Source organism: Lithobates pipiens, unplaced genomic scaffold, assembly GCF_037356315.1.
Source record: "Lithobates pipiens isolate NorthernLeopardFrog02 unplaced genomic scaffold, aLitPip1_a1.2 Scaffold_18, whole genome shotgun sequence".
NCBI lineage: Eukaryota > Metazoa > Chordata > Amphibia > Anura > Ranidae > Lithobates > Lithobates pipiens.
The window spans coordinates 369,240,969-369,255,559 of NW_027507758.1; the positions used below are offsets into that span (position 1 = coordinate 369,240,969).

Consider the following 14,591-nt stretch of genomic DNA (forward strand, 5'->3'; position numbering starts at 1 on the left):
AGGTGCTTCAGTAAAGTATTAGTTTAAGGGAATACACACTTAAGCAACCATATTTCAGTCTTTTTTATTTATACTTGCCCCTACCATAAAGATTTCAGTTTGTTCAACTGAGTTGTAGTTTATAGGTTACATTAAAAAGGTGGAAAAAGTTCTCAAATGATTTATCTTTGCCTCATTTTTTTTTACATCACAGAAACCTGACATTTTCACTGGGGTGTGTAGACTTTTTATATCCACTGTTCCTGTAATATCCTGCCATCATTGTAGCTGGTTAGTGGGCATGGAGGAGGGAGGTAGTGGGCTGTCACCTACCACTCTGTATACACCCACACATGTGACTCTATAGTCATATAGGCTGCTCAGATATGATAGGGAGGAAATGAGGCACATAGAAGCTCACTGAAAACAGAGCATGTGCAGAGCTGCCAACACTGCTCTGAAAAATCCCTAATTTGGGACTTGGACAGAAAGGGGAGACCTAGAACAGCTGGAACAACCAGATATTTTTTTGCAGAATACAGAAAATCAATCACATAGTAACTGAGTAACACCAATTACCGATCGTTTTAACCACTTCAGACCCAGGCCAATTCTGACATTTCTCTCCTACATGTAAAATTCCTAATTTTTTTGCTAGAAAATTACATAGAACCCCCAAACATTATATATGTTTTTTAGCAAAGACCCTAGAGAATACAATGGCGGTAATTGCAACTCTATCTCGCACGGTATTTGCGCAGCAATTTTCCGAACGCGTTTTTTTCAGAAAAAAAACAGTTTCATGCTTAAAAAAAACAGTAAAGTTAGCCCAATTTTTTTGCATAATGTGAAAGAGGAGGATACGCCGAGTAAATAGATACCCAACATGTAACGCTTCAAAATTGCACGCGCTCGTGGAACGGCTTTGGTATTTAAAAATAATTTTTTTTTTTTACTGGTTACATGCTTTGGGTTACAGAGGAGGTCTAGAGCTAGAATTATTGCTCTCGCTCCAACGTTCGCGGCGATACCTCACATGTGTGGTTTGAACACCGTTTTCATATGTGGGCGGGACTTACGTATGCGTTCGCTTCTGTGTGCGAGCTCACGGGGACAGGGGCGCTTAAATTTTTTTTTTTATTATTGTTATAGTTTTACACTTAAAAAAAAATAAAAAAAAATTGATGACTTTTATTCCTATTACAAGGAATGTAAACATCCCTTGTAATAGGAATATGGCATGATCTGACCTATTTACATTGAAATATGGGGTCAATAAGACCCCATATCTCACCTCTAGGCTGGGAATAAAAAAAAAAAAAAAAAACATCATGGCTTCCTAGCCAGATCGGCGCCGTTAATTTGAATACCGAGGCCGGGCGTGACGTCATAACATCGCGCCCGGCCTCCGAACGATCATAGAGACTCTGGGGACAATCTAGTCCGCCGGAAATCTCTATGATCACATGCTGGGGCCGGCGGATCCTGTGACCGACTCACCGATGGAAACGGTGAGTCGGTAGAAGCACCGGAGGGCGGCGGGAGGGGGGGCGCCGCCCGTAAGAACGATCAAGCGGCGGAACAGCCGCTATGATCATTCTTATGGTGTAGGGAATCGCCGGCTGAAAACGGCAATATCTGAATGATGTCTGTGGACTCAGGCATCATTTAGATATAACCAGCGAAACCCCATGACGTCAATAGACGTAGTGCGGGTCTCAAGTGGTTAATGATGTGGGTTTAGTGATGCTTTAAGGCCAAATAGAATAATAAGTTCAGCACATTCTCTGAGAGAAGAACTGCATCTAATACAATAAATGCAAAGATAAAGTTACATAAGCCAACACTGAAAAGGTATTTTCAAAGGATTACTAGAAAACGGAATCTAGACAGTTTAATCTCTACCGTATAAATTTCAACGTCAGATTTATGAAACTGCAAATAGAGCCATGCCTGCCTTTCTTTAACCCCCCTGGCGGTATCCTCGAGTCTGGCACGGGGTGAAAATTTAGTACCATTAGCGGTAACCTTCCGATCCAGGAAGAGGTTATTACTTACCATGTCCCCTGGATCCAGCGATGTCTCCCCGCAGTGCGAGCGAGCCATCCTCTGCTCGATCTATCACATCGCCGGGCTCAGATCCCTGTGAGCGTTGCAACGCATGGGGACAGAGAACGGTGCCAAATTCAAAAAGTAAAACACACACGCATTACATACAGTATAATGTAATCTTACAGATTACATTGCTGTATGTAATTATTTCAGATCCCCTTTGTCCTTAGTGGTTTCTCCAGTGCCCTGCATGCAGTTTTATATTATAAAAATTGTTCTTTCTGCCTGGAAACTGGAGATTGTCCATAGCAACCAAAACTGTCCCTTTACATCAAAAGGAATTTTAGACCAGCTAGAAAACAGCGATAACAAATTGGATTCACTGGCAGAATTGAGCGATAGCAATTTGTGTGGAGATCCATCACCAAACACTGAACAGTAATGAGTGACAATTCTGCAACTGAGCAAATTTGTGTTTTTGATTTGATTACATTATTGAATAATTTTTTATTATTGTTATATTAGGTATAATTATTTATTATATTATAATTTATGATTTCATTTTTCAAACTTTATCATACCCTGCTAGAACCATGGTAGACTCTAGTTTGGACAGATTTAAGCGAGTTATTCCTAAGAATTACAGGACTACAATATAAAACACCAAATTTTCATGCAAAATAATTGTACTGCTTTCAGCACCTAAAATATGAAAAAAATCATACCACCAGGGAGGTTAAGCAACTAATCAAAAATAGTAAATCTGCCAACTAATGGAGGGATAAAAAGCAAGCATTTCGTATTTCCAGTACTCTATCTCCAAAGGGAGCTGGGTGTCTGCACAGAAGACAAGGAAGACCATGTCTGACAAATAGAATAAGAATATTGGTCAGTTAGCCAGAGACTTTCTCAACCCATATCTTCAAATTAGTTTAGACACCCACCTCTACTAAGTAGATTGATCCACAGGCAGTAAGGGATCTGCCTTTTGCTACAAAGTCTGCATTTGCCCTAGTGACCACTGTTTCATTGACTGAAAGGAAGGGGAAATCCAAAAAGGTCACTGCAACAGAACTAGAGGCAAACTCTTCCAATAAGGACACTTGTTGCAGCAACAACTGTTAGGCCTCATGCACACGAGACGCAGGTGAAAACTCTGTTAAAAAAAAGCTGAAACGCGCGTACTGCCGCATTTGCATGCCGCGTTTAGACGCGTTTGCGTTTATAAAGATATCATGTAGACCCTCCCCAAGCTCGCAAAGCATGTTTTTTTTTTTTTTTTACTATTTCTGCTATTTTGATCAGAGTGAGCAGCAGCAGCATAGAGAGCAGTTGTACACTTGCATTTGCCTCTCTTTCTGTGGTATATATTTTGAAATAGATCCCATATTGAATATATGTCAGGAAATGATCCTGATGTTGCTCTTGATGAGACAGCAACATCGTCGCAAATTTCGTGAAAGGTCCAGAGTCAGAGCTCGTCGATATTGGACCCATCCATTGATGGGACAGCAAATGTCCGTTGGATATTTCACAAACATGTATGTGCAGCTGCGTACCTACCCCAACAAGTTTGTTAATTTTAGCCGGATGTCCATTGTCACATTTGATCTGCTCTTAGAAAAAGTACGACCTGGTCTGACATTCGTGGACACCAATATGAGAAACAGTGTGTCACCAGAGGAACGTCTGTTGGTAACGATCAGGTATGTGTATATATTTATAAAATATATTTATCTATAGATGTACAGATGAATTTTTTTCTCTGTCCTTTATTTAAAAAAAAAAATAATGTCTATTTATAGCAAATTATCCAATTTTTTTAAATATCTAAAATTTTCTTGTGGCAATTTTAACATGTTTTCATTATTTCTAATATAAAACAATATTAAAATAGTTATTTATTTTTTAATCTTAATCTATGTTTTTATTCATTTTTTCTAGTTTCAAATTGTTTTATTTAAAAGCAAATCTATGTTAATTAGATTTTTTATAATTGTTTTACATTTGGCCAATTTTTTTATATATTTTTATTGTGAAATATGTACTGATTAATACATTTTAATTCTTTGCTGCTGTATATGGTAGTATAATATTTTTAATGCCTTATTAAAATATCCAGAATCCTAACCATTCATCCTAACATTAACCACTAACCCTAACCCCTAACAGCTAACCCTAACCCTAAACAACTCTAACCCTAATCCAACCCTTAATCCTAAACAATAACCCTAATGGATAATTACTTACCATAACACCCAACCCTAATGACCGAATTACATTGCCGCAGATGGTCACAGTTGACTTTGAGGCCATGTATCTCTGATGCAGAAAAAAGTGCATGACATTTTGCTAGTTCTACTGTGTCTGCATATCGAATTTGGGGTTCCTGACAATAATTGGCCCCAAGATATGGGCCCCCAAATTCGGGTCGCAAAATGTCATTCTCCGATGCAGAAAAGTGCATGACATTTTGCGACCCGACTTTGGGGCCCCCCTATCTCGGGGTCACTTGGTGATAGGAAACCCAAATTTGGATATGTTGTAGTGCTAGATCCACAGTGTCTGCATACCAAATTCAATACGTGGCAATAAGTGGCCCCAAGATATGGGCCCCCAAATTCGGGTCACAAAATGTAATTCTCAGATTATACTTCTGAGTTTTCAGGTCCAAAAAATTGGGTTCCTTTAAAAACGCAAATTTTTGCGTCTGAACCCATTTTTTTGCTTCTGGAAAAACGAGGTTAAACGCAACTGCATAAAAACGGCAAAAAACTAGACACTGTGCATGGACACATAGGATAACATTGAATGAGTTCAGGGGCAGTTGAAAAAAGTGTCCAACTGCATCTGAACACGCGTTTAACTGCATCTCGTGTGCATGAGGCCTAAAAGAGAGCATTTACCCTTGCTATTTCTACTGGACAAAATTGAAATGAAATCAACCCAGTAAGGATGAGCTCCAGCGTGTTTGCATACCCCACGTGTACAGCCTGCTAGAAAGTTGGCATTGCTCTAATCACAGGCAGTGAGACATGGTCCCAATGTGTGGCTGCAGAAATCAGGAAATGTCTCACTGCCTGTGATTAGCGCAGCATCGATTTCCTGGCAGGCTCTGCACGTGGGGGGTACGAACACGCCGGAGCTCATCCTTACTCCCCAGTGGTACACAGAAACCTACTTAATCCAAAACGAAATTGGTAGCCTTTAACTAAACTTTAAAGCAAAGTTCCACTCAAAAATGGAACCTCCGCTTTAAGTTAAGGTGACCCCGGACATGCCACATATGTCATGGGGGGGAGCGGATACCCAGTTCCTCTCCCCCCCCTCCCATCTTCTGGGACACGTCACAGGTCCCAGAAGATTGCCTGACCATTCACAGCGTGCAGGGCGGCTCGCACATGCACAGTGCATGCCCAGCTGTGAAGCCACAGCCGGGCACCCACAGTTAGAATGTGAGCACTGTGGAGAAGAGAGAGGCTTCCCGAGCACGCATCGCTGGACCGTGGGACAGGTGAGTGATTATGAAAAGTCAGCAGCTACACTTTTTGTAGCTGCTGACTTTTAAATGGGTGGAACTCTGCTTTAAGTGCCGTAAACATCTTTAGATGCATTTAGGAATGTGTAATGTAGGGAGTGTTGAGGCTGACCATTTATTATAATTGACTGCAAGTATACCACAAGGTAGGTAAAAACAGAAATTAGACATTTCTCAGAACATTGAATACATCGTGGTGTGTAGCAGTGCAACTGCATTGTGTTACTATGCATTGCCTGTAACACATAGGTAAGTATAAACCATTTTTTTTTTTTTGCAAAGTTTTTTTTTAATAGTTTACAATTACCGTATTTATCAGAGTATAACACGCACCCCAAGTTTCGGAGGGAATTTTATGGGGAAAAAAAAAAAAAACTTACATTTAAATGCCCATCAATGCACCCTTGTCGGTGTCCATTTGCAGCCTCGTCAGTGTCATTTGCAGCCTCGTCAGTGTCATTTGCAGCCTCGTCAGTGTCATTTGCAGCCTCGTCAGTGTCATTTGCAGCCTCGTCAGTGTCATTTGCAGCCTCGTCAGTGTCATTTGCAGCCTCGTCAGTGTCATTTGCAGCCTCGTCAGTGTCATTTGCAGCCTCGTCAGTGTCATTTGCAGCCTCGTCAGTGTCATTTGCAGCCTCGTCAGTGTCATTTGCAGCCTCGTCAGTGTCATTTGCAGCCTCGTCAGTGTCATTTGCAGCCTCGTCAGTGTCATTTGCAGCCTCGTCAGTGTCATTTGCAGCCTCGTCAGTGTCATATGCAGCCTCGTCAGTGTCATATGCAGCCTCGTCATATGCAGCCTCGTCATATGCAGCCTCGTCATATGCAGCCTCGTCATATGCAGCCTCGTCATATGCAGCCTCGTCATATGCAGCCTCGTCATATGCAGCCTCGTCATATGCAGCCTCGTCATATGCAGCCTCGTCATATGCAGCCTCATCATATGTAGCCTCGTCAGTGTCATATGCAGCCTCGTCAGTGTCATATGCAGCCTTGCCTTTTAAAAATGGCACCGCCGAGATACAGAGCCGGATGTCCTGTGTATCTCGGCGGCGCTCGGCCGTTCGATGGCTTTTGGCAGGACTGCAAGAGCGACCGAAAGGCTAACAATCGGCGGGGGATCGGCGTAAAACACGCACACACAATTTTCCCCTGACTTAAGGGGGAAAAGGTACGTGTTATATGCCGATAAATACGGTACTTCTTTAAATGGAGTAAATGTAAGGCCATGTAGTTGCAGGTATACAGTTAACATACCTTTTGAACAAGATACACACTGGTTGCTCGCTCACTAGCAACTAAATCAAGAGCACTCCCTTCTCGGACAAAGTAACTCACATCTGCAATGTGAACTCCCACCTCAAAGTTACCTGCAAAGAGGAAAAAAAAAAAAGTTCAGATCAACACTACAAGGAAACAAACAACTTTCTACTGTATGTTTTACACCGATGACTGCATAGTTGAGTTTGGATTCCTACGTTGTTTTATCACAAATGGATAAATTCAGAATCAGCGTAGTAAAGTGTTCCGCAAATGGTTGGCAATATATGCATTCTGTATAATAATAATGAGCAGGAAATCATGGGATCCAAAGCCACTGATATTTGCATAGGCCTGCCTATGTGCTGACACGGAAGTTGCTGAAAAAGCCTGAAAAAAACTTGCCCAGAAAGAAATCAATTCAATCAGGACATTTTTACTAATAAAACAGGGTAATCTATTACATAAACATGAGCATTTTTAGCCGATATTATAGTAGATCCATCAGAAGTGTTCTAGCTACACAATACCGCCTTTTTAATTGTGTTCTTTCCACTAACCCGATATCTATGTTCTGAACTTTCACAAGGATCAGATGAAGTTCTCCAATTTGGAAAAACTTTGTCCCAACAGCAAATATTTAGCAAGTGCTAAAGACCTGCTATTCTAAGCACATAAAAGTTAAAGCGGAGGTCCACCCTAAAGTGGACCTCCGCTCATCGGAACCCTCCCCCCCTCCGGCGCCACAATTGGCACCTTTCAGGGGGGAGGGGGGTGCAGATACCTGTACAGTACAGGTATTCTGCACCCACTTCCGGGATAGCTCTCTGCGGAAAGGGGCGTAGATTACGCCCCTTTCCGCAAGTGCCCCGCTGCCTGCTGGGAAACACACAGATCCCAGAGGCAGCGGGGACCATCCTTACTGCGCAGCGCGATTCGCGCATGCGCAGTAGGGAACCGGGAAATTAAGCCGAAAGGCTCCATTTCCTGATTCCCATACCCAAGATGGCGGCGGCAGCACCCGACAAGACGATCTAGCGATCGGCTTCGGGTGCCGACATCGCGGGCGCGCTGGACAGGTAAGTGTCACTATTTTAAAAGTCAGCAGCTGCAGTATTTGTAGCTGCTGGCTTTTAAAAAAAAAAATGCGGAGTCCCGACGGACTCCCGGCGGACTCCCGCTTTAATTCTGTTACTTTACATAGGGGAGGGACAATATATTTCAACGGCAGGCTTCTGTGGCCCAAAAAATTTTACCTTCATCTTGTAAACTTAAACTTTCAATAACTTTGTGTACTACAAGACACAATCCTCTCCTGAAGCCCGAGTAACAGCCACAGAGGATGAGAAAACCAATGGTGCATGACGGTGGAAAACAAACATTTTGCACAGACTGTCAAATTTACACTGAAGAATACAGTGCTGCTTAATTGTAAGCAGTTAGCATTTTAACATCCTAAAGTTTTCTAGGATTAGCAGTCAATCAACAGGAAAAAAAGCTATAACTACTAAAAGCATTTTTACATATCAAGAGTGCTCTTGTAACCTTTTCCTTGCTAAGAGGTGCTCATCTCCCCACAGCACTGAACTCGTTCGCCTGTGTCAGCAATACTCAGAATCCTAATTTAATAAGCCCGGTGTTATCCGCTTGAACTTTGAAAGCTAGGTTATACAACCGACAAACTGAGAACGATCTTATGACATGAGATAACAGGAGCAAGCAGCCAATCCAAACAAACTGTACGAAGGTTCAGGATATCCCCCACAGTGGGGAGCCTTTAGTAGACCCCCTGAGATCCCAGGGCCTTTAATGGAAGCCCCAAGTAAATATTTGGTTACATATATTTACATAATGTGAACGGTTAGAACGCAGGTCGAGATGACTACGCCTAAAATTTAATTTAAAAAAAAAAAAAAAAGAAAAAAAAAAAACCTATCATTTTTACAGCTTGATTACTTTCAATTGTCTTAACACAGGCAAATACCTTAGTAGAGAAAGTAATGGGAAAGCCCAATATCCTAAACCTGCAGTAGGAAACCCATCACATGATCACTTTATTTTAAAGTATTAAAAGTTGTAAAAATAGATCCATGTATTTTACAGGCCTATTCATGCAGTTCAGGACTGACCACTTCACAAGCTCATATACCAATATATATATATATATATATATATATATATATATATATATATATATATATATATATATATATATATATATATATATATATATATATATATTTTTTTTTTTTTTTTTCTTTAAATGTTCACATGCAAACATTGAGAAGCCATTCTGACAAATAAGTAGAGTGGTCTGAACTGCAAAAAAGTTCACATAGTGCAGTGGCCTTTGTTGGGGCAGAAATATGGGGGCAGTCATTGCAGATTTGTACTTTATGGTGCAAGGTACAGGGCATCCTTACTCCTGCTTCATTACTTGCCAAGTCAATGGCTAGGACAAGCATGTGGATAGAAGGTGACCTAGCAGTTGCAATGCATCTGCTTGTTTTAGGTGAAACATACTAAATAGCAAAGAGAGGATCAAGATTACAACCCTAAAATATACAACTTTAGCAATGGTATCACCTATATTTTTTGTAAATAAACCTCAAGGAAAAACATTAGATACAGTTCAAATAGGTTGTTAATACTGTTGCACTTTAAAATTCTTAAAATGTGTAATTATGCCCTTATCATGCTTCAGACGCCTATACAACCCTGAACATCCAAGCAGATCTCAGATTCATGTTCATGGACACCTTTCTCCTCATTGGCTAGAGTTGTTGACTCACTGGTCAATGGTGATTTTTCAGCACCAACGTTCTTTGACTGGCAATTACTTATTGCAACACTGTACCCACAATGGTCCAAAAAATGTTTTTTCTAGCCGAGACAGCGCACTTTGGTTTTGCTGGAATTTAAAAACTTGGAAATAGTCTCATACTTTTAAGTGACTGGACATCAATATAGCTTTAGAGAGCTTAACCCCTATAGCACTACCCCACTCAGTGATTACTCCATTTTTAAGCAACCAATGTAGAGTAACCAAAGAATGAAGTGAAGTATGGACAGTGTCCTGTATGCAAGTTACAGATACGCCAAAATTCCTCTCATCTTAATCATACAGTACAAATCACAGACAAATTATTCACAGACCCTGGGATGTCCCCAAGCAATACATGAGTGAGGTGGGCAACAACTAGGCAAACAGAACTGTGCTAGCAGGCCTTACAAGGGTCAAAAGACCCAACTTCAGAGTGCCACTGCAAGAATCTTGTGGCTGAAAGCTACAGGTACAGAAGAGTGGACATCTACATGGTAAAACTAAGAAACCGTATGAACAGAGGACCATGTGGCAGTCTTGCAAAGCTGGGCTACAGAGGTCTTGTGCAGGAGAGTCCAGGAAATGCCCACCAATCTGGTGGTCATATAAAAGTACAGGAGTAGATATGTTCTTGAGAGAGTGTAAACTCTTGCGATTTCTTATACATTCTTATACATTGAGCGATGGTGGACTTGGAAGCACGGTGTCCCTTATTAGGCCCTGAGGATGGGACAAATAGGGAATGTCTACCCGATCTAAGCTGTTGCTTTGAGGTAGACTAATGGCTTGGACTACATCCAAGCAATATTTCCTTTTTATGGAGCAGGACATAGGGATGGTAGGACTGTGCTCTCAGAGGTCAAGAACTGATATCACCTTAGGCTGAAAGGATGGTCTTGAGTGAAAAATGAGGTATGATAACCAACAAGGCCATATTGCCAGAGGGGTCATCTAAGGTAATATCTTTTGGTTCAAAGGATAGTTTCAGCAGATCAGAGAAAACCAAGTTGAGATCCCAAGCAAGCTCAGGTACACCTTGAAAAGTGTATTTTCAAGTAAAAGTAAAGCCAGAGGTCTTTAAAAAAAAAACAATGGACAAACGTGAACTTTTAGGGTGCAAAACCTGGTAAAGACAGGATTGTCGGAAGGCAAGAATGAGTCCCCGAGTAATCTCTGGGATTGAATCAAGCAAAAAAGGATCAGGTATGATATTCGCCATTTCTGAAAGTGGGGTTTCTTGCCTTCAGCTACAACCAGAGATCAACAAGATGTGTGGAGAGGTCTTAGATGAATTTTGACCAATAGTACAGCCTCAAAAAAAGGCTACCATGAGACCTAGAACAGTCATGAAAAATCTCATTGTCTGATCTCAAATTTCAACTCAGAGAAAGGATTTTTTATTGTTGAGGGAAAGCCTTTTCTTGCAATGTGTCCAGGACCAGATCCAAGCATACCAGGCCAGGAAAGGTCAGAGAGAAGATTTTTGGAAATTGATCACCCAACCATAAGCCTAGAGCACCTGAATTGTACTTTGGACTTTTGGAAAATTATTTTTATACATTTTTTCCTTACCAACAAAAAGAAACATACAAAATGACAGGTACAACCTGGTATCAGATTTCACCAAGTTAGTAACCTCATTAACATAGAAAACCAACTATGTGTGAACACAATAAAATAACATCCTCCTTCCCGTATGTGCAACGCTCCTATAGTGTATTGGAAAACTAGACATGGACTAATAGCCCTATCATCTACGTTGATCATCCTAAGTGGCTAGTAGCCATACGAAGCCATACGAAGGATCCCTTGGTTAAAACCATACAATGCTCATGTGAGAGAAATACGTCATCACTACTACCATAGTTCAAGAGAGTCAGTGTCTATAAGCCAACACTGCCATACTTTTTCAAACTTATTTGGACAACCCCTACTCAAGTATGAAACCTTGTTAATGATGCCCTTCCAGTATGATAGCGAAGGGGCCTCCAGTTTCTTTCAGCAACGCGAGATAGCTTTGCGAGCAAAAAAAAGAGCAAGCGGGGGGGGGATGGGGGGGTTTGGAGGGCACGTGTCCGGAAGCCAACTTGGATGGCAACATAGATTCCTAGCGCTCGCTCAGCCCTTAAAACACAGGCAATCTAGGGGACATTCCGCTTCACTTTAATGGGTGGCTCCAGGACGACCCGCTCTATGAAGCCACGGGGATCATCCTAACCTTACTGCCTGCCCGTACGGGGAGTCCCGGAAGCTGAGGGGCCGGAAGACATACAATCTGCATGGTAATCCCCGTTTAATAATCTGCTTGGTGAGCCCCCAGCTAAACCCATCGAAATGGACAAAGCTCATTGGGCCTTGCGGCCTAAAGGCACTAGCTCCAGGTCCGAGATATCATCTGCAGGCTGCGCTCATATCCCCTGAAAGAGGAAATTATGAGGCAGCTCGCCTCGCCCATAAAGTGACTCTTGACGACAACCAGATCCAGCTATATCCCGATCTTTCCTGGATCACCCTGCAAAAACGCAGACCACTCCAACCATTGCTACGAACTCTCCAAGATGAGAACATCCCGTATGGCTGGCGATTCCCATTCAGCCTCACAGCTAAACATCAAGGCAAAACAGCCGCCCTGAGATATCCAGAAGACTTGAGAGCTTTCTGCGACACTTTGGACCTGCCAGCACCTCAGCTTCCGGACTGGGATCTCCACCCCCGCCTCCTACAATGTGGCAGAAGGTCCCCCCGTCCAAACGTTCCAGAGACCTGGAGCAGCCCCCGAAGGGCCGAAACCCACAGCAGCGAAGGACCTGACTACACTCTGCCAGTTGGCCTTTTTAGGTCTGGATAAGATGATCTCCAAAAGTTCTCCATTTCTCAAAACTAACCACCTTTTCCTAGTCTTTCAAACCCTTCCTTCCCCATGTTATCTGGCTCAGCGAACGATTTAGGGATCGGGTCTGAATTACCTCCCGTAAGATGCCGCTCCCAACTCTGGTCATCTGGAACGCCTCCATCCATATCACATGAGTATCCTTACCCCCCCCCCCCCCACTTCCTGCCCCCATGGCTAAGATTTTTTTGTTAAATGTCCACGGCCTGAACTTCAATAGAAAGAGGCATCTGGAGCGGACGTCATAATGGTACAGGAAACACATTTTCACAAAGGGGGCTCCTTTGCATTTGCATCCAGATACTACCCCCAGATATACCTATCCTCAGGGTCCTATAAGAGCGGGGGTCGCCATCCTCAAACATGGGTCTCTCTACTTCCACAACTCACCATAGTGATCCACAGGGCAACTTCCTTATCCTCCGGGGCCTTTGGCGAAATCAGGAGATTACTTTCTGTGTGGTTTACACCCCAAATGCCAGACACCTTGGGATTTCCCTTTACCAGGAAAACTCCCCCCTCCCCCCCCCCACAACCGCACCATCAGGGCCCTCCTCCTGCAATGGAAAAGACACCAAATTTCCCTTTTAGGGCGGATAGCATCAGTGAAGATGACAATCCTTCCAAAATTACTATACCTCTTCCAAACCCTGCCCATCCCAGTGCCCTACAGACACTTAAGAAAATTTCAGACTGACTTATTTCAATTCACCTGGAACTATAAAAGACACAGAATCCCACGCTCAGTGTTAAAGGCGGCGTGAACAGATGGCAGCCTAGCCTACCCAAATCTTATCAAGTACTATCAGGCAGCCCAAGTGCGGACAATAGGCTCTTGGTTCACCCTGTGCTCATATAACAAATGGACTGAAATAGAAAAATTATGGCTAGCTCCAGTACACCCCAACAACTTACTGTGGAATGCAAATGCGGAGGTGGATCCCGAATGCCTGCTGGGACCAATGACCCAGCTTAGGCGGCTGTGGCGAAAACTAACACAACGTCACAAGTTGTCCTCAGACAGATTGCTCCTGACCTCATTTGCCTGCAACCCCAAGGTGTCAGATAGTCTAAACCAACGAACATCCTTTCCTTGGACCTCAAGGAAGCTCTTCCACTACGGGACTCTAGTGGATCCCCAGACCCGCAAACTGCGCTCATTTGCAGATCTACAAGCCAAATTTGACCTACCGCGACAAGAGTTCTATGGCTACCTCCAAATCTGCCATTATGCCTTGACATTTGCACCAAACCTACAATTTATTGTACAATTAGAAGGGACAGATAGCCTGGAAAGTAGGGGGATATAGGAAAAGGAAGATGCTATGAGAGAGGATAAAAAGTAATAAGATGATAGCTGGAGGGATAGGTGCTTTGCCATACCGGCCATAGCTAGCCACCCCCCATAGCCAGCACCTACGGGAAACTAAGTACCCCTAGGTAGGTGCTGGGAAGTTTTAGTTGCTCCCCTTTTTTTCCCTTTTCTTTTACGTGCCCCCCCGGTCCAGAGAGGATGGAGGAACTACGTGTCACATCACTAAATGCCAGATGACTTAATACCCCCGAAAAATGAAAGATGTTATTGAATGATCTAAAACGTCTTAATACCGATGTGGGAATGTGCAGGAAACACATTTGAAGGTGGGAGTATTTCCCCATAGTATACCATGCCTCTAATTACAAGGCTAAAACTAAAGGAGTTGCTATTTTAATTTCTGATCGAATTGCATGGTCTCTGTTGGATAAATGTCTGGACTTAGGGGGGAAGATAACTTTTTCTCAAAGGATTTATAGGTAGTGTAAAGGTCACTTTAGCTACTATTTACGCTTCAAATGTTCATCAAGATAGGCTTTTTGACAAAGCCTTAGCAAAAGTTAAGGGAATTCAGGAAGGGAAAATTGATCTTAGGGGGAGACTTTAATTTCCCAAAATTAGATACCTCCACTGGAACCTCTTCGGTCCCTAATGGAACCAGGAGGAGTGTCCTTCAGAAGTTTCATCAATGCCAATTGATAGACGCTTGGCGGGCCCTACATACAGAGAAGAGAGA

General features: G+C 42.6%; 1 protein-coding gene across 18 annotated transcripts in view; it reads right to left on the reverse strand.

Annotated features, from left to right (window-relative positions):
• Positions 1-14,591, reverse strand: part of DIS3L2 (DIS3 like 3'-5' exoribonuclease 2) — an 867,027-nt gene that overhangs the window by 302,366 nt on the left and 550,070 nt on the right. For all 18 annotated transcript variants that reach the window (XM_077487662.1, XM_077487653.1, XM_077487654.1 and 15 more), the window contains one exon: positions 6,824-6,936. In XM_077487662.1, the coding sequence (XP_077343788.1) occupies positions 6,824-6,936 (113 nt within the window). The remainder of the gene's footprint in view (positions 1-6,823; positions 6,937-14,591) is intronic.